At 36.9% G+C, this 26464-nt stretch overlaps 1 protein-coding gene across 1 annotated transcript in view; it reads left to right on the forward strand.

Annotated features, from left to right (window-relative positions):
- LOC113078053 (neuroblastoma-amplified sequence-like) overlaps positions 1-26464 on the forward strand; it is a gene marked incomplete at its 5' end in the record, with an annotated part of 79404 nt that overhangs the window by 19452 nt on the left and 33488 nt on the right. Inside the window, 9 exons of the mRNA XM_026250328.1 lie at positions 1234-1419; positions 2155-2328; positions 3628-3761; positions 5832-5894; positions 9667-9789; positions 9865-9967; positions 11629-11858; positions 15717-15829; positions 21844-21957. Coding sequence (XP_026106113.1) covers positions 1234-1419; positions 2155-2328; positions 3628-3761; positions 5832-5894; positions 9667-9789; positions 9865-9967; positions 11629-11858; positions 15717-15829; positions 21844-21957 — 1240 coding nt within the window. The remainder of the gene's footprint in view (positions 1-1233; positions 1420-2154; positions 2329-3627; positions 3762-5831; positions 5895-9666; positions 9790-9864; positions 9968-11628; positions 11859-15716; positions 15830-21843; positions 21958-26464) is intronic.

Here is a 26464-nt window from a genome sequence, read left to right on the forward strand (position 1 = left end):
AGCATGTCTATTGTTAACATATTGACCGTTTATTAGTGCTTATAAAGTACATATAATGCATGACATCCAAAATTCTACCCAATACCCTAAACTTAACAACTACCTTATAAACTATTAATTAGTAGCAAATAAGGGGTTAATTGAGGCAAAAGTCATAGTTAATGGTTAGTTAATAGTGAGAATTGTACCCTAAAATAAAGTGTGACCAAGTATTCTTGTCGCTTCGTAAAATTCAGATTGAACCACTTATGCCAAATGGACCATTGTGACGATGTCTTTCATACTTTCATACAGTGCAATTTACTTGGCAGTCTGCCACAAGCCTCCCGGTTGTCATCCAAAATATCTTAAATTGTGTTCTGAAGATGATCTAAACTTTTTATAGGTTTAGAACGACATGGGGGTAAGTGATTAATGACAAAATGTTCATTTTGGGGTGGAGTATCCCTTTAAGCAGCATTGCTTGTAATTGGAGTGTTATATCGTGTTGTTGTGAAGGCAGCATTGCTCCAGAGGTGTTTTGCTCTTGTTAACTCCAATGTCAAGGGTTTTGGTTCCTACCAGGTGAAAAACAGCAGCAATCATTTCCTCTATGCAGGCATCCACTATTGATTGGCTCCATGCCCTGCCTGTCAAGTGGTAGAGGAATACCAATCGTCAGCTCATGATGTGAACTGTATTGATGGGCTGCTAAGGCGGGTTGGATTTCATCGACTGGTTCTGCTTTTTACGCATTTGTTAAGGGTTTTTTTACTTGTAGCATTCTTTCTTTTATTTGTAAGTTTTTTTTTATATTTTTGCATCTCTGTTGGTGTGATCTGACAGGTTTCATAGATTTTCACACAAAAAAAATGTACCCACTCTTTTAATGGATTTCTGTGTTTTTTCAAAACAATCAACATTTTTTTACTCCTAATTATTCCCACATTTTACCAAGTTTATTTATAAAAAAAATGAAGTAAAATGTCAAAATGTAGAATCATGTTAAACATTTTATCTGAAACAAAAATTAAAATCACAAAAAAAGACATTTTTTTGCATTTAATTTAGTTTAATTTGAAGTAATAATAATAAAAAAAAGCTATGTAGACAAAAACTAAACACACACACAAAAAACATTAATACACATATTTAATAATATATTCCGTATTTGAATGTGTGTTAGGCAGCCCTTGCCTCATTTCTGTTGCGCATCTCTATTAGATTGCTTATGCTTTTGTCTGGTCCACACAGGTTGATTGTGCTCTGTCTCTGGTGCGTCTGGGAAAAGAGCAGAACATTCCTGGGCTGGAGGTGCTGTGCGACGACCTGGTTACCATGGAGACACTGGTGTACGAGACGTCATGTGATCTGAGTCTCACGCTAAAGGAGCTCCAGCAGCTCAGGGACATTGACAAGCTCCGCCTCCTCATGAAAAATGTATGTTTTGAGGCTGTGCTCTCTTTGTTTTGCTGTCTACAGTCTCGTTCAACACTTGTATTATTATGTTCACATTTACCACTGCAGTCTGTATGTAGTTCTGACATAGTATAATGTTTTATTCTTTTCTGAAGTGTCAATAGCTGCTATACACCTCATATCAGCCCTGTTTCGCTCAAAAGTCAAACAAATTTCATATTTAGGCAGCTCTTTACCTTGAAGAGCACTAGAGATAATGAGAGATTCTGTTAGAGTGTGTGTAGATTTGTGTTTTCAAAGGTGGTCTCATTACGACTGCAGTAAGCACATCCAGCGGGCTTGTTTGGATTTAATGCTTTCATTAAAAATGATTTAATACTCGTTTGCTCGTTTAAGGAGAAATGCTGTGAGTGGGTGAATCGCCATCTTAGCATCTGTTTGCTAGTGATACTTTTAATGTTTTCTGAGGGAACACTCAATTCAATCAGTAATGAACATTCTGTCAGCTTTTACTCACCCTTGTGGTGTTCCAGACTTCATTTGTTCTGTGGAACATAAAAGGAGATAAACACAGCTTTAGAAAGGATCTGAATGATTTCCTCATGCAAAAGGACACTCTTTTTTCTTATTTATTGAAATTGTGGAAACTCAAACCAGTACATTCTTCAGAATTCCTCGTTTTGTGTTTAATGAAAGCAAATCATGTTTTTGTCATTTACAGACTCTGTTGTATTTCACAATTTCTTTCTGTTTTAGTCCAGCGAGGATCGATATGTGAAGAATTCATTCCAGTGGATGGTCCCGTTCCTGCACCGCTGTGAGGGACAGGGGGTGGGCTCTGCCTCTGCTCTGCTCAGAGAATATCTGGTCACCCTCGCCAAAGATGATCTTACACTCCCACTCAAAATGTTCCAGCACTCAAAGCCAGACGTAAGCTGAACCACTTACATGTGCTTGACTTTCCAAACAAAGGCAGTTTTATACAATACTAATGATCAACCTTGTTCTACACCCAACCCAACAACTGTATATTATTTAATTAATAATATAAAATCACTGTAAATGTTATTAATCTTATTTAGTTATATATATATATGATTGTATATTGTAAGGTTGGTTTTTATAAATATATTTATTTATTTACTGTATACAATTACTAAGTTTTTATAATGTTATATATAATATTTAATTTACATTTATTATAAGTGTTAATATTTATCATTGGTATTTTTTATAATGAAGTATATATTTTTTTATTATTTATTATTATTTTTCCAATTGTTGGTGTTCCTAGATTCCCCAGAGCTTTTTTCAAATTTGGCCAGTAAATCAACACACAAACATTCTCTAATGAGGATGTCCTGAGGCATAACAAAATCCACGATACCATAATCATAAATACTTCCTATTCCTTATAGACACATTTTGGACACTTAAATTTAATTTAAGAAATGTTTGACCTGTGTATGAGCTGTGAAGACACTTTCAGAAATCACATTATTCTGTACTGATCTGATTTAATAATTCAGTAGTGTGGCACTACTAATGTTGTTGCTCTTTCATGATGAATTGCTTGTGCTTTTCCTTATTCATAAGTCACTTTGGATAAAAGCGGCTTCTAAATGAATAAATGTAAGTAATTTGAATGATTTGTCACACACACAGATACACTCATAAAAGAGGGATGCCATTCCAATTCTGAGTCCAAAGCCACAAAATGCCTTTAGACACACACACATGTACATCCCGTCACACTAGGCCATGATAAAAATGTATGACCTGAGGCATCAATTACCCTCACAGGAAATTCATAAACGTGGTTGGAGAGAAATCAGGTGTATGAGATTGTACGTGTGTGTTTGTGTTTGTCTGTGAATCAGACTTTGCACATTCAATGTTGTGTGAAATGAAGTCCAATCTAATCCAGTCACTAACATGATTTTAGTGTTCTTGTGGTTGCATCTATGCGTGAGTTACTATCGTCTGAGAGGAGATGAGATGAAATGGCTGAATATTAACCTCATATGAAGGTCATAGATTATATACAAAGCTATGTTCTGTTATATAGGCTTACAAGATGGTTGTTTCAAAATCTGCATTTTTGAGCATTATAAAGAGATTCAAATAAGCCAGTGATCCTCAGAATTGCTATATAGGTCGGTTTTTACTTTGCCAGTAATTTACACATTGCCAATTGTTTTTTTTTTTTTTTTTTTTTTTCTCTTGCAGTGTCATCCAAAAGTCATTGGAGATTCGGATCAGCTTATGTCCGTGGCATTAGAGTGTATCTACAGCTGTGAGAGAGATGACCAGCTTGCACTCTGCTATGATATACTTGAATGTCTACCACAGAGAGGATATGGGTGAGCTCACACAACTGGGAACACATTTTTCGATTAAGTCTTTCACTCTAATTTGTGATAGTAATTTTCTACACTACCATTTAAATTTTGCAAGGATGCATTAAATTATTTTCATTTTTACAAAAGACTTCATCAAATAATCATATATTTATAAACCAATCCTGAAAAAGCACATCTGCAATTTCCACAAAACCATTTTCAACTAATATTTGTAAGAAACATTTCTTAAGCACCAAATAAGAATTTTAAACTGATTTTTGAAGGATCATGTGACACTGAAGACAGAAATAATGGCTGCTTAAAAAATCTTTGCCTCACAGTAATAAATTACATTTTTAAATATATCAAAACCGAAACATTGATATTTTAAATAGTAATTTTTCTTAACCCCAAGTAGATGCAGAAAAATAAGAAAAGAAATAATTCTTTTTTTTTTTATAAAAAAATCTTACTGAGACATTCTTTTAAATGTTTTTTTTTTAGTTTAATTTTATTTACATTTAAAACGTTCATGTACAAAATAAGAGCATTGTATGGAATGATTCGTTTATATGTTAGTACATAGTAATTAAAGACACTTCATGCAAAGTGTTTTCAAAGCTGGTTATTAGAACTGGCCCCTCAACTTCAAAACTTGTTCTGGCACTGCTGTCACAAAAGCCCTGTCAAACACAAACACACACACACACACATACACAGACACAATTAGCACATATGTGCACAGTTGTCAGTAAGCCCCTGATTAGCTCGTTATTAGCACAGCATGTGTCTTTCTGCCTTCAAAGTGTGAACCCTCAAAACATCTCAGTGTTCCTTATTATATCCCTGCTGCCTTTAGATGTCTTGGAGACTGAGAAGCCTGTCACTCAACCACCTATGTTGCTATTAAATATACATTTCTGCAGTCTTTGGACAGTCTTTGATGTGTTAGCGTTTGTGCAAAGGGTTGGTGTTTTTCTAGCACGTGATTTCTCTCGTGGAACAACAAAATAACACGTTTATGCCAAAAATAATGTGATTTGCAAAATTTGGCATCGGTTATATCCTGAGGGTTCGACATTATTCTCCTAAAAACAGTTTTGATACCTTCTACAAATGCCATCTGCCTTTTTTCCCCCTCATTTTCACTTTAAGTCAATCTGTCGCTGTAAAGTCTCTCTGTACTTTTGCAGACCCTAATGTGCTTTTACACTTCAGTTGTTATCCTGGGATCAATGCTTTAGGGTTTTCCAGAGCTGATCTTGTTATCTTTTGCCGCTACTGAAGAAAAGACATGTTTGCGTTTGTGAATGCTATTCAGATGTGGGATGAGCAGATGAACTGGAGTTCTGAGACTACGACAAAACATACAACATTGTAGTCAAATGACGAAACTTGGAAAGAGCCTAGGGAAATATTGCCAACATACTGAGTTTAGTTCAGACCTAAGAAGTCTGAGTTTTGTCAGCAACAAAACATTCTTTTTTTTTTTTTTTTTTTTGCAATTCAGACATTATCTCCATGGCAACCGGACTCTCAAGCAGAATTGCTCATGAAATCTTCTCAAGTTCACATAAAGGGCACAGCAAAAAAAAAAAAAACATGTCAACAATCCTAAAAAAAGAATTTTATTGTTCCAATTTTAATGGCAGTTGTACAATTGCTAAAATATTGTCAGTAATTTAACTAAATATTTGCAGCTTAATTATTTCTAGCAAACAATTTAATTTAGTCAGAATATTCTGCTACTGTTGAAGAAAGCTGCTTTTTGGGACCAGATTCTAACTGGACAATGCTAGCTAGCCCACTTGCTATTGTAGTGTATGCTGACCTAATACTAATAGATGTGGTGATCAAATAGAAAACAAGTATTTAGAATTCATAGACGCCGTCATAACCAATGTTTTTTTAATACAAAAGAATACAAATATAAAAGCTTATAACCAGAATGACTGACATTCCGAAGCACTGACCTGGTGACATAATTAGATAACGGAAGGTTAAAATCTTGAAAGTGACTTTGGATAAATGCAGTCTGTGTGTGTTCAGATGGCTGATCTCTGATCTTGTTTACTTCTCTCTCTTTCCCAGACCTGAGACAGATTCTACAAAAGCCTTGCATGACCAGGTGGACATTCTTGAGAAGCACTTGAGGTAAGAAGAGCCCGAATGAGTCCAGTCAAGCCCAATGTATTTCTATTATTTGAGCTTTTTACAATGCACATGGTTTCAAAGCAGCTTTATAGAAAGTCGTACTGTCAGGTCTTTAATGCCTTAATGTTTTACCATAGAGTGGTTTTAGGGCTGGTGATATATTGCTGTTGTATAAATGATCCTCTGAACTTAGATCTAGCTATAATTGCATTTATTTGCGTAGCACATGTGTCACTCTTCAGTGTCTCTGACACATGACCAAGCGTTCAGCGTTCAATTAAAGTCTTTCATCATTTTCACTTGGTTGGTCAGATTTGTAAATGTTTTCGAAGGAAGTATCTTATGTACACTAAAGCTAGTATTTGATGAAAAGTATACTAAAACGGTAATATTATGAAATAATGCTACAGAAATAAAATGTTCTGTTTAATATTTTTTTAAATGTATTTTTTTCTGTGATAGCGAAGCTGCTTTAACTCTAGCCTTCAGCGTTACACAGCTCTTTAAAAATCATTCTAATTTACAGATTTGATGCACAAGAAACATTTCTTATTACAAATGTTGAAAACAGTGATTTGCATTTATTTGAAATATAAATCTTTTGTAATATTTAAAATGTCTTTATTCTTACTTTTGATTAAATGAATGCATCCTTGCTGAATAAAAATATAGATTTTTAATTTCTTTAAAACAAATCACACTGGGCCCTTTTGCACGGTAGTGTGTAGATTAATGATATACATTGCTTATATTATTTTAAATATTTTATATCATCTATTATTTATTGGTTCAATATTATAATTCTAATTTCTAAATTATTTACTAGTTTAATATAGCTTTATAAATTTAAAACTCTATTTCCTAGCCAACATTATTAGTTCAAGAATGCCACATGTGAATCCATATATAGGCAAGATATTCCATTTGACCTCAGGTTGATTTCACGACTTCATGTTTTAAAAGTGGTCTTCATTTTGATTCTGAAACGCAGGTTTCATCACTCAACTCTGAGCACAGTAGCTTATCAATTACATAACCGGTCTGTTTCAAACACCTCAAGACAGATTGGCCACATTACCTCATATTCCAGAGTAGGCTATATTTATTATTTATGTGTTTGAATTGGATTGCAAACTTTGCATATTAACTCACAGAAATACATTGTAATCCTTTCTAGATGTCTTTATTATGATGTATGGTGTATGTTTTCTGGTAGGGTCCTTCCACACATCTGCAAAGGGCTAGTTAAAGGACTTATCAGGGTCTTATAGCAACATGATTTATCTGAACCGCAGAATTATCAATATTAATCTGAATGCAGCCTTATGTGTATGTTTCTCACAGCCCCTCAGCAATCAGAGCTAATGGGAAATAAAGGGATCTTTGTGGTGTCTAGCCAGTACTTGGATGTTTTGATTTGATCAGAGGTAGTGCTTGACCTGAAGAGATTTGAGAGCCGCTGGTGTAGTCGGTATTCGGTGTGGATGATGTAAGCTTCAGCACCGTGTCAAAATACTTTCTCACATAACTACTGAGAATAGCTGTCATTGTGGGGAGAGAGAATGGAAAAAGTGAACAATTTTTGTTCTGCTCACGTCCATCATGACATCTCCCTCATGCAGCACACGAGAGAACAGAGGCATTTCACGCATTCATGCATATACTGTCCAAAAGTTTTCTAACGTTTACTCATTTGCCATTCACTATGTAGAAAACATCAATTAGTTTGCTAAGTTGGGAAAGATGGAGTAGAAATGAGTGCATTCGTATGCCGCTTGAGACCATTTTGCACACTTTGTGTGATTTTACATACGCAATACCTCTTGAATGACAATATAAACTACTTGAAATTCAGCCTGGCTGACTGAGACACAGTCCAAAAAATCTGATTGAATTCAGGATCGGATTTAAAAACATTGGGCTTTATTTATCCATTCATTTATTTCTTTTTTGCAGACTACAAGAAACCAAAACTGATTTGAGTCAGACAAAACAAAATCCAAAGGAAGATTTGCCTGTCTGAACAAAGCATGTTTGTATGCATGTTGTACCACGTTTGCATCTATTTCTGTGTTTTTGTCTTTGCACGTGTCAGTGTCCGCTCAGGTGACGTGATCAGCCTGTATTCGCTCCGTAGAGACACATTCCTTTAGATCCATTAGAATTCTGTTGGAGGACAGGATGATGAAGGTCTCGCTCTCAGATATTTATGACTGGCCTGGGAGGGTGCAGTCGCTGCAGCCGTAATTTCTCTCTTTCTCTCTTGTTTGCTCTCTAACTTATCACTCGTTTTTCTCAGTCTCTCAAGATTTACCCTTTCCCCTCTTTGTATCTGAATTGTGTCTTTGCCAGTGTTTTCTTTTATCCCCTCTGCTCTCTGTTTGAATGTTAAAGAGGGCATATCAAACCCGGATTTTCTTTGCTGTTTTGAAAATCAATGTAGACATTCTCTAATGTTCACAAGTAGACATTACAAAAAGTGGCTTTAGAAGCCAATATGGTGATTGTTTTATTCACATGACATTAACACATTACTCTCCTGCACTACAGTTAGGGTTAGGGTTAGGTTTATTACTGTAAATTATGCATTCATTTTATCACATACACATACTAACTACAGTATTGTGTGTGTGTGTGTGATTGATATTGTTAATGCTGGATTATCATTTAACCATTATAACATCATGGGCAAAAAATAAACATTAATGTGATTAACCCTAGTCATTGCACTAGAAATAGTTTAAACAGCCATTTCAGGAGCAGGTCATGATCACTGGAAAAGACTTAAAAAGCTACAGACAGATGGAGAGAGGGGTTAAAAAGAGAGGGAAGAGCAAAAATATGTAAGTGAAACAGAAAAAAAATTAAAATCTGGCTCTAGCAGATTGTAGAGAGAAAGAAAGAGACATGAAGGAAGGAGTGTGAGACAGGAAGAAAGGAAGGAAACCGAAAACATCTGCACTAGATGCTCCCAGGGGACAGTACATCCTCATTTATGGAGGGCATCTCAGCCAGACACGGCACCAGTTCAGCTCACTGAGGCTCATTCAGACACCTCTTTCTGTTCTTGGCTCCTCTGAGCAGCTGTTAGCATGTAGCTGTGGTTAGGGATGGCTTCTAATGTACATTCTTAACTGCTGGGTCGAAACTCAGAAATACATAACATACAATCCTATGAACAGAATAATGTTGCATATTTAGGACAGCAAAATAGTCTTTTTTTGTGTACTGTATTTCAAAGTTTATGCTTCCAGTCAAACTGTTTTACTGTAAAATCGTCACTTAGTGATATCCAGTAAAATAAAATAAATCCAGTAAAATAGCAGTAGTAGTGACAGGAAAGGCATTTATAATGTTACTGTTCTTAAATGCGGTTTATGATTTCCACAAGAATGTTAAGCAACACAGCTGGAGTCAACATTGATGATGATAAATGTTGCTTGAGGGCCATTTCTGACGGATCATGTGAAAGGAGTGATGACTGATAAAAATACAGCTTTGCCATCACAGGAATAAATAATATTTAAAAATAAATGAAAATGTAAAACCGTTGTTTGCAGTTGTAATCATTTCAAAATTTTTGCTGTTTTTACTGTGTTTCGGATGAAATCTTGGTTAGCGCAACAGACGACTTTCAAAAACGTTACGAACTTTTTAACTGTGTAGTGAACAGAGAGAGACATGTTTATTTGTACAGCATTGTTTTATAGGGCTTATACAAATACTGTAAGCCAGTTTAAGAGTTTAGCCACTTTTATGTAAATCTTTCTAGTGTTGCTGAGGTTCTGGAGAAACACGGTCTCCAGAAGCCCATCTCCTTCGTGAGGAACAGTCAGAACAGCAAAGAGGAAGCTCACCAGCTGATGGTGCGACTCACCCGTCACACAGGACGCAAGTATGACACTCTCTCTCTCACACACACACACACAGCACTCGTGTGCACCTGTCTCACTGTCTGTTGTTTGCTCAGAAACCCTCCTGTGAGCGAGACAGTGTGGAGAGGTCTACTTCAAGATCTTCTGGATATGCAGCAGAATGTTTATACCTGTCTAGAGCCAGAAACTTGTCATCAGGTACAATACAATATACTGTAGCATATTATATTATAAATTATATATTATAATTTTTTATTTTTGTAACTTGTCTGGTTTGTCACAAAGATTTTATGTTTTTCTGTACCTACCGTAGCATTTTTGTGTGTGTGTGTTAATCTTTCCACTCTACTTTTCTAACCGTTTCATTCTGCCTCTCAGCTCCAACATTATCTATCTTCTCATTAACTTCTTTTGTTGCTCACCCTGGTTATTGTATGTCTGTATATGCGTATGTGTGTGAAAGAGTCTCAGGCTGCGCATTAGTCTGATAGCGACGGTGGGCTTCGTCTGTGTGCTCTCTAATTTAGCGGCATTCTCTAACGAGGCTGTGTTCCCTTCTCAATCGATTTCTTCATCATAATCAAGAGCAGAACAGCCGAGCTGAACTTGCCATCAGGAGTTCATCCTCAACTCTGAGCCGCTCACCCTGTGACCAGAAAGAAAGAAAGAAGGAAAAAAAAACACAACAATTATCCTTCAACCTGTACTCTGTTCGAATTGCTCTTACCCAGTTTCTGTCCGTATGGGATCCTGCACTGTATTTTTCTCCAAGCTACTGAAAGACAATCCCAGACGAACAGTAAATTGAAAGTTCGGTGAGGAAAATGAAAGAACTTGATGTAGTTTTACAGAATTGGCATTCTCACCATTTCACCTCTGCGTCTGGGTCCATTTGACAGAGTGCCGCAGAGTTGCTTTGAAATCTCTTCAATAGCTTAACAGCTAATGAACTTACACAAACCTCAGCAACCAGCCCTAAACTCTGCCTCACTTCTGTGGGTGTGCATTAGGAATGGCTCATTGGCTCCCAGACCGAGCATGGGTGGATATTTCATTTGTGTCTTTGGGAGTTAACCGTGTTATGGTTATAGGTGCAATGTGCACCTCAAATATTGGATTCTCTAATGCAGGCAGATTAAAGCACTTGCAGATTATATGTCTAAAGTCCACATGAAACTCCAAAGGGGGGGTTTGTAAGTTCTCTCAGCTGCTGTCTTAATATCTGTCCCCAGTAATGCAACTTTGTTTACCCGATATGAATTTGATTCTTCACGTAATGTGAAATGTCTCGGATACATGGACTGCGATCCTTTTAAAGTATCATGAAAGAACATGCAAAGATATGAAACTGTTGACTTTACAGTATTATTTTAATACATTTTGTATTTATACGCTACCATTCAAAGGTTTATGGTAACAAATAGTGGATATTGGATTTTGTGCATGAACAGCAGGAATCAAGAGAGAATTATTTCTATCTATTATTTATTAATGCTTATTCTTTGGGTTTTATGATGTTATAATGAGGGTACTTTGGTTCAGTTTGAAAAACACACAAATAGGTCGAACCACAGAAAATGTTGATGTCTTACTCTGCCTAAATGTAGCTGAAGGCAACTTTGAAATTACCCAGAACACCACAGCTGTTGCACAGAGATGCTCATGAGATTGTGTTGTCATTGAAAGAGCAGTTTTTGATATTTGTTATGTAGTGACTCTGTCTCGCCGGCAATTGACTAAAGCCAGGTGATTAATTGCCACACCTGAACGTGTTCTTCCCATGGGTCTCCACTACACGGCACTGATTTTTCTCTCTCTCTCTCTCTTTTATTGTCAATCCTTGTCGCTTGTCCATGCAGGTGTTTGTGGAGAGTTTGCTATGTTCGGGACGAGAGGAAAACGTCCGTCTGGCGGGTCAGCTGATGCACTGCAGCGCCGTGTCAGAGGACACTCCAGTCAGCGTTTCGCTCCGTGGTAAAGCTCATGCCCGTGTGTCATATAGCCGCAGTGTGGAGCTGGTTCTGGCTGCTGCTCGTGAATACTTCAACTCTTCAGCCACCCTCAGTGACCCCTGCATGAACCTGGCACGGTATGATGTCCCATGATCTTTTGATGTGTTTAGATAAGGTGTGCCACATGAACTTGCTGTAACATCACAAAGTGGCGTTCAACATCTTAATACTAAAGATTTTTTAAATTCCAGTCCTTCTCAAAATGTGAGGTGATTGGATCGTGGGAGACTAGTTCTCAAAACTCATTTACTTTCACAAAAACCTTGTTTGCTACTGAATTTCTTTTTTTTTTTTTTTTTTTACAATGACTCAAATTTTGCTATAATTACAAAGAGTCCTTTTGTTTTGGTGAACTATTCTTTTCATATTTTATGAAATTAAATTTTTATTCAATTCTAGGAAATTGTAAGATGTATTTTTGTATCATTAAGAAATTATAATAACAATATTTTATATTATTATTAATAATTGAATGATTATTTTATTATTAATTTTAATGATGCAAAATGTATTTTGTAATATCTCAAAATAAATTAATAATATGGGATATTTTTGTATAACTTTTGTTATTATTATAATGGCATTTAAGTTACTTAATATTTTATAACAATTATTTTATTATTAGTAAGGATAATAATAACAACCCATTTTAATTATACTAAATTTCTCTGTCAATATCTCAAAATAAATGAGTACAATTGGCCTGCATAAAAAAATACTAATATTGTAGGTTCCCTTGTCAGCTAAAATTAATACATAACTTTTTTTTCATATTATGCAATTTTTTTACTTTTTAAGGAACATCACCAAAATATTGTCATAACCAGTGGAATAATGTAAGTGAATGTGTTCTTATGTCAAGAAATATGAGCTGACAAGGGGCTTGGGGGAGCAAATCAAACCCTAGTTCAGACCAAGGTATCAAACCATGAGTGAAAATAGCCTGAAACCACCTCTTCAGTCTCTGCAGTTGTGTGAGGAGTTCATGAGGAAAGAGGAAGAAACCCCGAAGGAATCAAACGGTCCAATGACATTCTGGTATCCTCCCTCTGTTATGAGCCCAGCCCTTCACAATGGCTATTATTGGCGTAATTAGCTGCCATAATGAGAGATCGACTCCATCAGAGACAGACAGTCGGTCGCTCACTTCCTCCCTGCAGCTCTAGGTTAATGTGTTTCTAGTTTTCTGTGTGTCTGCCTATTTTTGTTGTGTTGGGCTGGAGCGCTAAGGGTGACAGACTGCAGCCCTGAAGCAATGGGGCATGCTGAAAAGTGGGTCAGTAATTAGGCCATCTTCTGTTCACGGGCTGTTCGAGCTGGACGGGTCGTCACTCCATATGCATTCACACGCATCTCACATCACTGTCTTTCTCTCACTCGCACATGCCACTGACAGACAGGAAATACTCAGATGGACAGTAATTTTGAGTTTAATGTTTACATTATAGCACTTTTTTTGAGAGAAAGACTGTGACAGATTGAAAACAGAATGTGTCAGTGAAGGATTCTGGGTGAAACTAGGACTGAAAGAGAATGACTGATTTCCTCTTCATTGAAAGAATCAGTAGTGCTGTTTTGGTGTCAGTAGTTCAGAAAGAATTTTAGTGTTTCTTGCTAAGCCTAAAATGATATTTCACCCAAAAATGAGAGTTCTGTCATCATTTAATCGTCATTTACTTGTCGTTTCAAACCCATAAGACTTATGTTCATCCTTGAAGCAAAATCGAAGCTATTTTTAATGAAAACCTAAGAGATTTCTGTCCCTCCATTAAAAGTCCATTCCACCTCTTTTAAAAGTTCATAAAGAGATCATAAAAAAATCCATATGATCTAGCGTTCGTTTTTAGGTACAGCAATTGAATAAAGTAATCAAATTTAAAGCAGCATGGCATACTGGACTGTATAAATTAAAGATTATTATTCATTAAAGTTACAAAAGCTTTTCAGTCAAAACCAGTGAGTTATTTCTTTGTTGTTGCTCTTTGATTTTCAGATTTTCTGCATTTGCCACAAATACTACTTTCAAACTAGGTGGCCTTGAAAACATCCATCCCATCCCGTGTGTAATCCTGAGTGAGCGACTGCTTAAGTCGTCATTACATACGGACACTTCCTGCTAAACAAAACCAAGAAAAACACTTGTAATTGTAAGGCTAATCAGAGACCTTCATTACAAAGACTGTTTTAGCCCCAGGAAGCAGCGGGTTGTGCAGTGACTGTTTAGGGCAGTTGTTTCATGTTGAATAGTGTTTAGGCCGGTTGTTTCTTGTTGAATGGGGTTTACAGGGATTTTGAAGATAGCTGGTGCGTTCACTTACATTTTAATAGTAACGCTGTTGTCTTGGAAACCGGTTGAAACCATTTGGGCTGTTCTGATACGCTGGGCAGAGTGTTACTAAAGTGTTCGGTGGAAACACAGTAGAGCGATGTAGTAAAAGAACATGAGAGTTTTCATCTGTCCGTGCTTCAGAAATCTGGTGGGATGGTGATGTGGTGAATTGATAGGAGGATGATGGTGGTTTTTCCTGGTTCCTCAAACCTTTGGTTGACTGATGTTCTTATAATTCTACTGATGATCGGGACCATTATACTACCTCATCAACCAATGACTGCAGCACACAAACACATTTGGTGTAGTGTCACTTTAGACTGCTTATTGTTCTTGCATAAAAATCACTTGGCACATGTAACTTGCATTATAATACTTTTTTCCTTTGCCGTATGTTTGAAGTGGCCCAAAAACCTAGTTAGACACTGTGTGAGATTGCACATTGCAGTATATAACAAAGAATCAAGGCAATGGCATTTATTAAAAAAATTGTGACAATTTGCAGCAAATTATGTCACAAATTGGTGTTAGTTATACAGTAGTTGTTCTAATTTCTTAATTTTGAAATGTTAAACCACAAAGCTGTTATTTTGAAAGAAAACCAGAACACACACTCTCTCTGTCTCTCTCTCTCTCTCTCTCTCTCTCTCTGTGTGTGTGTGTGTTTCCTAGTTTCCTATCAGCCTTTGCCTGCATGTTAACTTTACCCAGGATAAATGCTGTTTGATTAAGAAGTATGCAGTCAAATAGCAGACACTCTCAAATCTTTTTACGTTACACTTATTACATGCACAATACACATTAGATGCCTAACTCAAGGTCACTGATGATAGTTCTTCACACCTGTGGTTGATCACCCCAGATCACCAAGCCCCACACCACTATGATTAATATGTTGTAAACTGTATTCGTAGAAACCTACTGTGTAAGCACCTCAAACTGTTTGAAGGGTAGTGTAATTTTTTATTTTTATATTAGCCTATAGTTGTACGACCCACGGTAAATCTTATGCAAAGCGGAGCTGGAATTGCGGTGTCACTGAAAATAAATAACTACCATGTAGAACTCCGATTGTAGAGGAAACTACTCGAAAAATACTGCTGCATTTTGATGTCATTGTTGTTTTTTTCCTCAAGCTCTTAAATTGAATGATTATTTCTGCTCTGCTTTCTCTGTTGCTGCTACTGGCTTGGCTCAAAAGTGCACTGCAGCTGTCTCGGCCAAACTATATTGGAAAGTGACAGCAGAGCTGGCCCAGGATCTGTACTTTTTATTTGGTTTTGGGTTTTTTGGTCTGTCCCCTGTTGTCCTAATGAAACACATTTTTAGCAGCACAGATGTGGAGCAGACGCAGGCCTCTGCAAGGCACTGATAACGGTATGAAAGCGACGTGATGTCAGAGTCTCGGTCTGTAATTAAGAAATAAGAAGAATCAAAAGAAAATGGCTGCTGGTTTTTCTGTTTCCTCTTTAATGGAACCGTTCAATCAAAAAAAGTATGCATTGTGTCATTCCAGACCAATATGTGTTCTTTATTCTGTGGAATAGAACTGCCCCTTAAATATCATATTTGGAATATTCTGTGTAATAATTGGTGTGTCCATTAGGTCGTGTCTGCTGTTGATCACGGATTGTCCTTCTCTCGTCCAAGAGGAAATGGATCTCATCAGCGCCCTCTCTCGACTGGAGCAGTTTGGCGTGAAGGTTCTTCCCTTACAAGGTAAAGCAGCACTGAGCTGTTACTACTGTTCGAAAATGTGTTCTCCTTCCATTTCCTTCAGGAGATTGGTGCTCAAGCTGACTAAATCAGCTACATCAAATTGACCATTGGAAAACAAGCCCCTGATTTGCCTGTTTGTGTTTGTTTTTCTGTTTGGTTTGAGGAAAAAATAGAATAAAAACAGACAAAAGTAAAATGTCAGAACCAGGGCTGGATAATGTATTAGAAATATCTATGATATTTAAAATGCACAAATCTTCAAAAGGTCTGAGTCTTAGTAAATTGTTTTTATTCTAAGATTTATTAAGGATGCATTAAGCTGATCAAAAGTGACACAGTTTATATTTCAATTAAATGCTCCTCTCTTTCTATTTATATAAGAATCCTGAAAAAGAATGTTCATAGTTTCCACAAAAAAAAAAAAAAAAAAAACATTAAGCAGCAAACTGTTTTATCACTGATGTGTAGGGATGTTTCTTGTGCACCAAATTGGTATAAAATGATTTCTGAAGGATCATGTGATAACTGAAGACTGGAGTAATGATGCTGAAAATTAAACTTTGCCTTCACTGCAGAAAATTACATTTAAAATATATATTAAAAAAAAGAAAACCGATATTTGAAATTTGTATAAAATTAAACTGTCGCTGTTTATACTGTATTTTCGATGAAATAAATGCAGCCTTGGTGAGCAGAAGACAAATATTAAATATCCCCTAATAAGTTCGTTTTTAGGGATTTCCTCTGACCTCTGATCATTTGACCAAACAGCTATTGTTGTTGCAATTAATAACATAGAGTAAAAATGCACTAAAAAAAAAAAAAAATCACAGTTTTGATTTGAGTGAACATCAGGGAGAATTTTTATTTTATTTTCCAATACAGCAGTGAAAAGCAAATAACCACAATATGCATTTATTTTGTACAAAAAAAATTATATGCGTGAATGCCACTTGGGTCAAACATTTTGAGCATTATTGCATACATGTTTTGGAAAAAGTGACCTCACCTTTTTTTTTCTTCCACTGCAAGAGGGGGAGGAGTGATTTCTCCCTGGTTCATGCTGTGTAGTGCATTGTTGGACTATATACACATAAGCTGAACATATCTAGTTGTTGTACTATGACTTGCCGTTTTTCCTTCTCAGAGTCATACATTTCTAGTTAAAAGCAGTTCTGTTGTGCTCAGCCCAGCTGTTTTAACACAAGAATGTTTCCTGTGTGGAGGCCTCTTAATTAAGACTTGCTTTTTTATGGTATTACTGACACACTCATCTGTCCTCAAGCTTTTCTTACTCATTTCCATTTTCAGTTTTCTGCTCAATACTCTATTGAGGTTACAAAAGAGATATTCAGAAACACCATAGACTGTATACAAGCATGGACGTAGTGTCTGTGATGTCAGCCATAGATGTCTGAAGAGTGTTTTTTAAACTCAAAGTTGGCAGAGCCCACTTTTGCCATCTTGGTAGCATGTCACCGTGCGTCACTCCAGGGCTCGAAAATGAGCTAAAAGGTGGGAGCTGTTGCTAAAGCCACGCCCACCTAGCTCGATGGCACTGTCACCTCCACACTCCACCTGTCACTCAAGTGACCTCAATTATGCAGAACTTTAAGGCTTTATATAATTTCAACGGATGAGCTATAAAAAAAAAAATCACCTTTTCACACTTGTGATGAAGGGTAAAATTTGCTATATAGACCAAAATTATAAAATAATTTTTTGAACCAGACTGTAAACATGCTTTTTTTTCTGCTGTAAGATGGGCATTTTAACATGGGAAGGTCTATGGGATTGACTCCATTTTGCAGCCAGCCTCAAGCGGCCAGGTGATGAATTACAGTTTACGTTACTTCCGTGTTGGCTTCACGAGAGAGAGCGGGAGGTTGCCACTTGGGAAAAAAAAACAATGTTAAGTTCAAGCTGGAGATTTAAAGCTGCCCGTCATCTTTTGTTAATTGTTTGTTGTCAGTAAAGTACATTTTTGTGTGGAGACAAAATCAAGATATCACTGATAATACAACACAAGTAAAAAGTGAAGAAAAAGTACACAACCTGTATCTCTAAAAAAAGGAAGGCCTCTTTAGCCCCATGTGTGCTTCTCCCAGTGTCCTTTTGAAGAAGTGAAGAAACTGTTTTATATAGTCAAGGCAAGACCAGGAGCAACTCAACTCTTCTTCCTAAACTTAAGAAGGAAGTCTGAATACATCAAGTGGAAACTCTCCTTGAGCTCATTTGCCACTCATGACCTGAGTGACCTCATGTGCTCCGTTCTTTTTCCTAGCAGGCAAAGTTATAGACTCGACTGTCGGCCAACGAGGAGCTGTAGTATGGAGTGAGTTTTGGTTCTTTATTACATGCGAGAAAATAAAAGATCTGAGAGAAAAAAAAAAGTTTGAGAGAAAAAGTTATCACACTGATAGCAAAAAAACATTTCATGAGAGAAAAAAGAATATTTGAGAGAAAAAGTTTTCATGCCAATAGCAAAAAATAATAATATTTGAGACTAAAAAAAGTTTTGAGAGAAAATATTTTCTCATAGAACATAAAAAAATATACATTTGAAATTTTTTTAATTATTTCTGAGAAAAAAAATCTCTCTCAAAATACTTTGAAAAAAACCCTCAAATATATATTTTTTGCTATCAGTGTGAAAATATTTTCTCTAAAAAAAAAAAAAGTGTTTCTCTCGAAACACTTTTCTTTGCTCTTGATGCAATTTCTTGCTCTCGTGTCAGGATTTTGCTTTCACTGTGAGAATTGTGTCATGGGCGGGGCCACGTTCCTATTGGCCAGTCGGGTGAGCATCGTCTTGTCTTGGGAGTCGAACTGAATCATTACACCATTGTTCGGTTCACCTGCATAGATGCCGCCTCTGCCTAATGGCTAGTTAAGTTGAGCAGTGAGCACGGACACTCCAATGTTTGGGTAAGATGATGACACACAGCTGGCTGAGCAAGTTCAGTATCACTGAAGATTAAACATTAAAAAATAGCACTCATATTCATGAATGAATGTGTATTATATTATTTGCTTGCTAATCGCTAGTAAAGCTAACCAGCCATCATGCTAGGTAAACTTGCAAACTCACCTGATTTATACTATGTTTAAATCAAATGCCAAATTAATGTTTTGATTTAGATAGTTTCACGCCTTATTTAGTGAGTAGTGAGCAGTGATTGATATACCGTTTGAAAGTGTCCCACCTAGTTTTGTTTAAAATAGTCTTTGTATGGTTGTTGCACTACATGTTTAGCTACACTGCATGTATAGCTCACAAACTCAGCTACACGGGCTTATTCTAAATATTTTTTACCATCTAGCCGAGGTCTAGAGCTGACAAGGTAAATTGCAGGTCTAGGACTAACTCTTACATTAGCAACCCACAAATATGTTTGTGCCTGTACTGTCATGGTAATTATTTTTTCTTTTAAATCTTTCAAACGGTTTATAAATCACTGTCTAACGTTAGCTAGTTGTAGGGTTGCCACCTTCCATGCATACTAACGTTAGTTGAAAGTTGTACGGGAGGTTGTATGAACAAGCAGTTACTCTTCAGGTGCTTTGAGGCTAGCAAGTGCAAAGGTAGAAACTAGCTCACTACTCACTAAATAAGGCGTGAAACTATCTAAATCAAAACATTAATTTGGCATTTGATTTAAACATAGTATAAACCAGGTGAGTTTGCAAGTTTACCTAGCATGATGGCTGGTTAGCTTTACTAGCGATTAGCAAGCAAATAATATAATACACATTCATTCATGAATATGAGTGCTATTTTTTAATGTTTAATCTTCAGTGATACTGAACTTGCTCAGCCAGCTGTGTGTCATCATCTTACCCAAACATTGGAGTGTCCGTGCTCACTGCTCAACTTAACTAGCCATAAGGCAGAGGCGGCATCTATGCAGGTGAACCGAACAATGGTGTAATGATTCAGTTCGACTCCCAAGACAAGACGATGCTCACCCGACTGGCCAATAGGAACGTGGCCCCGCCCATGACACAATTCTCACAGTGAAAGCAAAATCCTGACACGAGAGCAAGAAATTGCATCAAGAGCAAAGAAAAGCGTTTCGAGAGAAACACTTTTTTTTTTTTAGAGAAAATATTTTCACACTGATAGCAAAAAATATATATTTGAGAGTTTTTTTCAAAGTATTTTGAGAGAGATTTTTTTCTCAGAAATAATTAAAAAAAATTCAAATGTATATTTTTTTATGTTCTATGAGAAAATATTTTCTCTCAAAACTTTTTTTAGTCTCAAATATTATTATTTTTTGCTATTGGCATGAAAACTTTTTCTCTCAAATATTCTTTTTTCTCTCATGAAATGTTTTTTTGCTATCAGTGTGATAACTTTTTCTCTCAAATCTTTTATTTTCTCGCATGTAATAAAGAACCAAAACTCACTCCATACTGTAGCCTGCCTCAAAGACTTACTGCTTAATTTAGTCTTCTCATGACTATTAATTTATAATTGCACTTTTCACTTTTCAATTTTACAACTGAAAGTGTGAGCGATAAAGAAAGCAAAAGCTAAACTGTAATCACTGATGCTCACGTTCAAGTAAATGCAAACCTCTTGGTGCCACACACACAGATGCGCAGCTGTTTTTGGAAGCATGTTAATGGCTTTGGCAGGTGCTGCTGATGGCTGGCTGGTCTGTGTGTGGTTCAGGTGCTGCCCCTGCGGTGACTCCTCAGAAGATGGAAGTGTCTGCCCCCACCCCCCGCAGGCCTGTATCCCGTGGCCCGCTCTGCCCCCTGCCTACTTCAGACCAGCGTGACCTCCAGCACAGACCACTTCCAGCTCAATATTTTAAACTGTGCTCAGTCAGACAGCTGAGACATGCTTTGTGTCCATCCAATTACCACACATCACAAGTACTTGCCTGTTATGACAGGAAGTGAGGAGAACACATGCAGTGAATTTGGTGTTTTTCATAAATTTTCTTTAGTTTTGATCTTTGTTGTGTTTTAAATGGAATACTAGCTAATGCATACTGCGCAGTATGGACTGTGAGGTATTCTATTTTATAAAATAGTATGCACGGCATTGTTTATTATGAAACAATAAATAAAGAAAGGAAGAAAAATCTGTTTCTTTCAGCATATAGGAAATGGAAGGTCAATTCATGATGTTGTGGTATGAGGAGAGTGGGGTGAGCTGTGCCACTTTTTAACTATGATGTGTGCTATCAACTGAAGTTAAAAGAAAGCATCTATAAAATGAATAAAAAAAATACAAAATAGAAAATTGGTCCAGCAACAGAACTTGCCCCACATTAAGGATTAATGTAAAATAGAATTATGGTAAAAAATTATAGAAAAAGAATACTGATGAATTGTATAGCTATTCCCAAAATTGTATTTGCTGCATGTCATCCACATTTTCATAAACCTTTTAGGTAAAAGGTTTCATATTTTAATGCATATTTAAAAATAATATTTACATTTCTTAAGTTTCTATATTTTTTGATTATAGTATTATTTGTAATAATATTCCCTACATTTGTATGCAATTGCTTACGATCAGTATTTTTTGAGCCACAGACACCCCAAAACTTTACTCAAAGTTTCTGACACACTTTACCCCACAAATATAATTTTGTGGAAAACAAATTTCATTCACTTTTCCTCGATATCTGTCACAGGCAGTTTTATATGTGTATGTCTGTCTAAATATGTGGCAATGTTAAAAATAATGTTGTTTGTCAGATATTCTATAGAGGTTACAAAAGGCTTTAGCTCCATGTGGAGACATCTAGTAAAATCAGTCATAAAGTTAAATCTCATGATCTAAAGAGAAGAATCATTCAATGTGGTTTTGTGTAAATATATGGTCATGTGACAAATTCTGCACAAATGACCAAATTAGCAAGCAGCACAGCTTGTATGAAACAGTGGGTCAAATATTGGTTATTCTAGACTGTACATACTGCATTTCTGCTTGGTCTTAACTTTTGCTCCTTGTTTTGTTCTTTTCTCTCATTTCCTCTTTCTCTCTGCAGTGCGTCTGCGGACGGATCGTCTGTCATTGATAAAGGAGTGCATCTCTCAGTGTCCTACTGCGTACAGACAGTCCACTCTCCTCCTAAGCCTGGCCAGACTGCTACGCGTTGCAGGTAAAATCGAATTAAAACTTCGCTCAGCATCAGGCTAGCGGTCCGTTTCTGTATGTCCATTGCAGAAAAATGCTTAAACTGAAGTATTTCCAGATACAAAGATTCATCAACACTGTCAAAGATAGCCTGCCACAGCAGTTACGATAAAAAATACCCACATCAGTTCTTGGCATCGCTTCAGCCAGTGCTTTGTTTTAGTCGTTAGCCAATGCAGTCCTCGAAAGTTCTAAATATTTTCATGACATTCCAAAATGACAAGACAGTTGTAACTGAAGATGGTGCAGTACAGTGCCTATTTTTCATAGATTAAACAGTGCTAATTTTCCAGTGTGCTTTTTAAGCTGTATTTGCAGAGTCAGGAGTGTCGTGTCTACTTGTGAATAAATAAATGAATGTGCATGAGTGAGCAATTGAATAAGTAGAAATTCATTTGAAGTCTGCTTTGCTCAGGGGTTACAGATTAACACTGCATCGGACAGCCCAAAAACATGTGCATCAGAGATGTGACCTCATGAATCAACATGATCCGTTAGTTCCATGAATCAGCATGATGTCAGTAAAGCATAAGAAACTTCTTTCAAAAACATTAAAGCAATCTCTTCAACTCCAAACTTTTGAACAGAGGTGAAATTTTTATTTATTTGTTTATATTTATTTTAGATTTTTTTTTCTAGCTTGAGTACAAGGTTGAATGATTGAGCTTTGATTGAAAGCAGCTATCAGTTTTTGTAAAATTGAGAAATATGGAATTATTTACATGGTATTTACCGAAGATACAGACAAATATTACATTACTTATTATATTACAACAGGTTATATTATCATATTAAAGGGTTAGTTCACCCATATATTAAAATTATGTCATTAATAACTCGCCCTCATGTCGTTCCAAACCCGTAAGACAAGAGCATAGTCCGAGAGCTTCCTGTCACTCCATTGAAACTGTGTGTACAGTATACTCTCCATGTCCAGAAAAGTAATAAAAACATCATCAAAGTAGTCCATGTGACATCAGAGGGTCAGTTAGAATTTTTTGAAGGATCGAAAATAAATTTTTGTCCAGAAATATCAAAAACTATGACTTTACTCAGCATTGTCTTCTCTTCCGGGTCTGATGTGAGCGCTTTCACCGCAGTCTAGTGATATCCAGTTTGTGAGCGAATCACTCAATATAACCGGATCTTCTTGAACCAGTTCACCAAATCGAACTGAATCGTTTGAAATGGTTCGCGTCTCCAATAAGCATTAATCCACAAATGACTTAAGCTGTTAACTTTTATAATGTGGCTGACGCTTCCTCTGAGTTCAAACAAACTAATATCCTGGAGTAATTAATTTACTGTGCTGTGAAGAGAGAACTGAAGATGAATGCCGAGCCAGATAATGAACGAACGATTGATTCATTCTCAAGTCAAGATCCGGTTGCATCGGTTTTCGGATCACCAGTAGTGATGGGAAGTTTGGTTCTTTTCCGCAAACCGGTTCTTTTGGACAGTTCGATTCAATAAACCTGTTGAAGAAAACGGTCCGGTTCTTTTGGGCTCAACCTAATGACGTCATTGGAGATGATTGCCCTTGATTCAAGCTTTCGGTTTACCCGCACTCATAACGTTAGCACAGAATCAATTCAGAATCTATCACCAAAAGAAACAGTTCAGTTCAGATCCGCTGTGTGTCAGTCTGCTTCACTCACACATGCGCAGTTATCATCAGCTCCTCGGTTCTCGAATCGGACGTGTTTGACAGAAACAGTTCTTGACTCGAGAACGAGTCAATCTTTTGTTTGTTATCTGGCTCTGCCCGGTGTTCATCTTCAGTTCTCTCTTCACAGCAGTTCAGTCGGTGTACTGTTTGAGTAAATTAATTATTGGTTAGTTGATATTGGTTTGTTTTAACTCCGAGGGAGTGTCAGCCACATTAAAAAAGTTAACCATTTCAAACAATTCAGTTTTAATTTGGTGAACTGGTTCAAGAAGATCCGGTTACATCCAATGATTCGTTCGCGAACCGGATATCACAAACTGCTTTGTTTTGAACTCTCTCACAACAGACACAGAAGAGAAGACAATGCTGAATAAACTCGGGTTTTTGCTATTTTTGGACCAAAATGTATTTTCGATGCTTCAACAAATTCTAACTGACCCTTTGATGTCACATGGACTACTTTGATGTTTTTATTACCTTTCTGGACATGGACAGTATACCATGCATAGACTTTCAATGGAGGGACAGGAAGCTCTCTGACTAAATCTAAAATATCTTAAACTGTGTCCCGAAGAGGAACAGAGGTCTTATGGGTTTGGAACGACATGAGGGTGAGTTATTAATGACATAATTTTGATATTTGGGCAAACTAACCCTTTAACTATCAGATCACAAATCACAACATTGTTGTAGTTTAACTGTTGAATATATCAGAAGTGATATACAGACCCAAAATAGCTTTTTATATAGCATTTTCTAACATATCAAGTTAATTCTCACATCAAAAAGTATGGAGTTGGTGCCTCTGAAAAAGTCAAGGGACACCAAAGTGCTCCCCATTTGTGAAAGTATAGTTGAATGTTCTTTCAAATCGCTTTTGGCCACTTATTTTGTGAGCCAGCATGGATGTCTGTCTTCAGGCGATCAGTTCTTGTGTTGGTTGCAGGGGTAATTGAGGTGACTCCAGAGCTCGGACTCTCTTCTCTTCTGTGGATGTCAGGCAGATCAGTACGCAGGACATCAGAAGCTCTTCTTGTCGTGTATAGTGGAATTGATTAGCTCTCTATGAAGTGACTGGGTGTTCGCTGTGCTAGTGTTTGATGTATTGCCCTTGACTAATGTCCGTAGGGCTGTTTTGTTTGTGAGTGTATGTCAGCGCACTTGTGTCTGTATCTGCACTGGTATAAGAGAAAGGTGAAATGAGGAGAAATGGAAAGCTATGAATACTCCTGACATATCAAAACTTCCATGTCACTCATAAATCAGTTTGGAATAAGGCCACTTCCCATTGTATCGACCCTTTTGATTTTACTGGTCAATAATCCTATCCATGGGGATCGCAGACGTTCACGCACATGTGGATGCTCACTCTCCTGCCTCCTCTTGTATTATTGCCTGTCTGGTCTTTGATGCTCGACACACACTTTAATGAAAAAAAAAACAACCCCTATCACTGTTTTCATCAGGCTTCATGATCTTTTTTATTTTCTTATTTTGGACTGAGATCAGAGCCGTGTAAGAGGGCATTCTCCGAGATGTGATTGTGATATTTGTACATTGAAGCAGCCATCCAGGAATTTATCAGAAAAACATTTGAAAGGAAATGAATATACTTTTGAGTAGTAAATCGACGTTTTATGGTGTTAATATTTTTTCATATATGATAGTGATCAGATCCTGACAGAAGAATGTTGAGGAGTTTGAAATTGAACTTTGAAATGAGTGACGGTTTCTTTAAATTAATCTGAACTGAAATGAATAGTGCTGCTGCTGCTGCTGATGATAATAGATGGGTTTAAAAGAATAGTTTGTCCCAATACTGAACATTTTCTGAAAATCTGATCATCCTCTGTCCATCTAAGGCTACGTTCACACTGCAGGTTGAAACGACCCAATTCCGTTTTTTTTGCCCCTATGCGACCTGTATCTGATCTTTTCATGACAGTCTGAACGACACAGATCCGATCTTTTCAAATGTGACCCAGGCCACTTGGGTATGTGGTCCTGAATCCGATACGTATCCGATCTTTTCAAATGTGACCCAGGCCACTTGGGTATGTGGTCCTGAATCCGATACGTATCCGATCAACTGATACGTCATTGATACGCTACAAACGTCATAATTCGTTGGGAAAATAACTTTAATATTGCAAAAAAAGCTCCGCTGTTGACTGTTGACATCCATGTTTAACATTAGCTACTTCTGCAAACAACGAGTGACATCGTTCACCGTTGAGTAATCTTCTGCGCATGCGGGTCACTTCTGGGTCATTTCACGTTCACACAGGAGATCACAAAAGGTCGCATTTAATTGGAAATGTGAACGGCCTTGCAAAAAAATCTAATTTTAAAAAAAAAATCTAAATTGAGCATTAAGCCCTGCAGTGTGAACGTAGCCCAAGATGTAGATGAGTTTGTTTGTTCATCAGAACAGATTTGGTGAAATTTAACATTACAGTACATCACTTGCTAACCAATGGATCATCTGCAGTGAAGTGAAGTGACATACAGCCAAGTGTGGTAACCCATACTTAGAATTCGTGCTCTGCATTAAACCCATTTTAAAGTGCACACACACAGCTGTGAACACACATACACACACCATGAAAACACACAAGGAGCAGTGGGCAGCCATTTATGCTGCGGCACCCGGGGAGCTGTTAGGGGTTTGGTGCCTTGCTCAAGGGCACCTCAGTCATGGTATTGAGGGTGGAGAGAGCGATTAAAACATCCACTCCAGTGCATCAGTTAATGTCTTGTGAAGTGAAAAGATGTTTGTTTGTAATGAACAAATTAAAATCAA

Source organism: Carassius auratus, unplaced genomic scaffold (assembly GCF_003368295.1).
Source record: "Carassius auratus strain Wakin unplaced genomic scaffold, ASM336829v1 scaf_tig00024062, whole genome shotgun sequence".
Classification (NCBI taxonomy): Eukaryota; Metazoa; Chordata; class Actinopteri; order Cypriniformes; family Cyprinidae; genus Carassius; species Carassius auratus.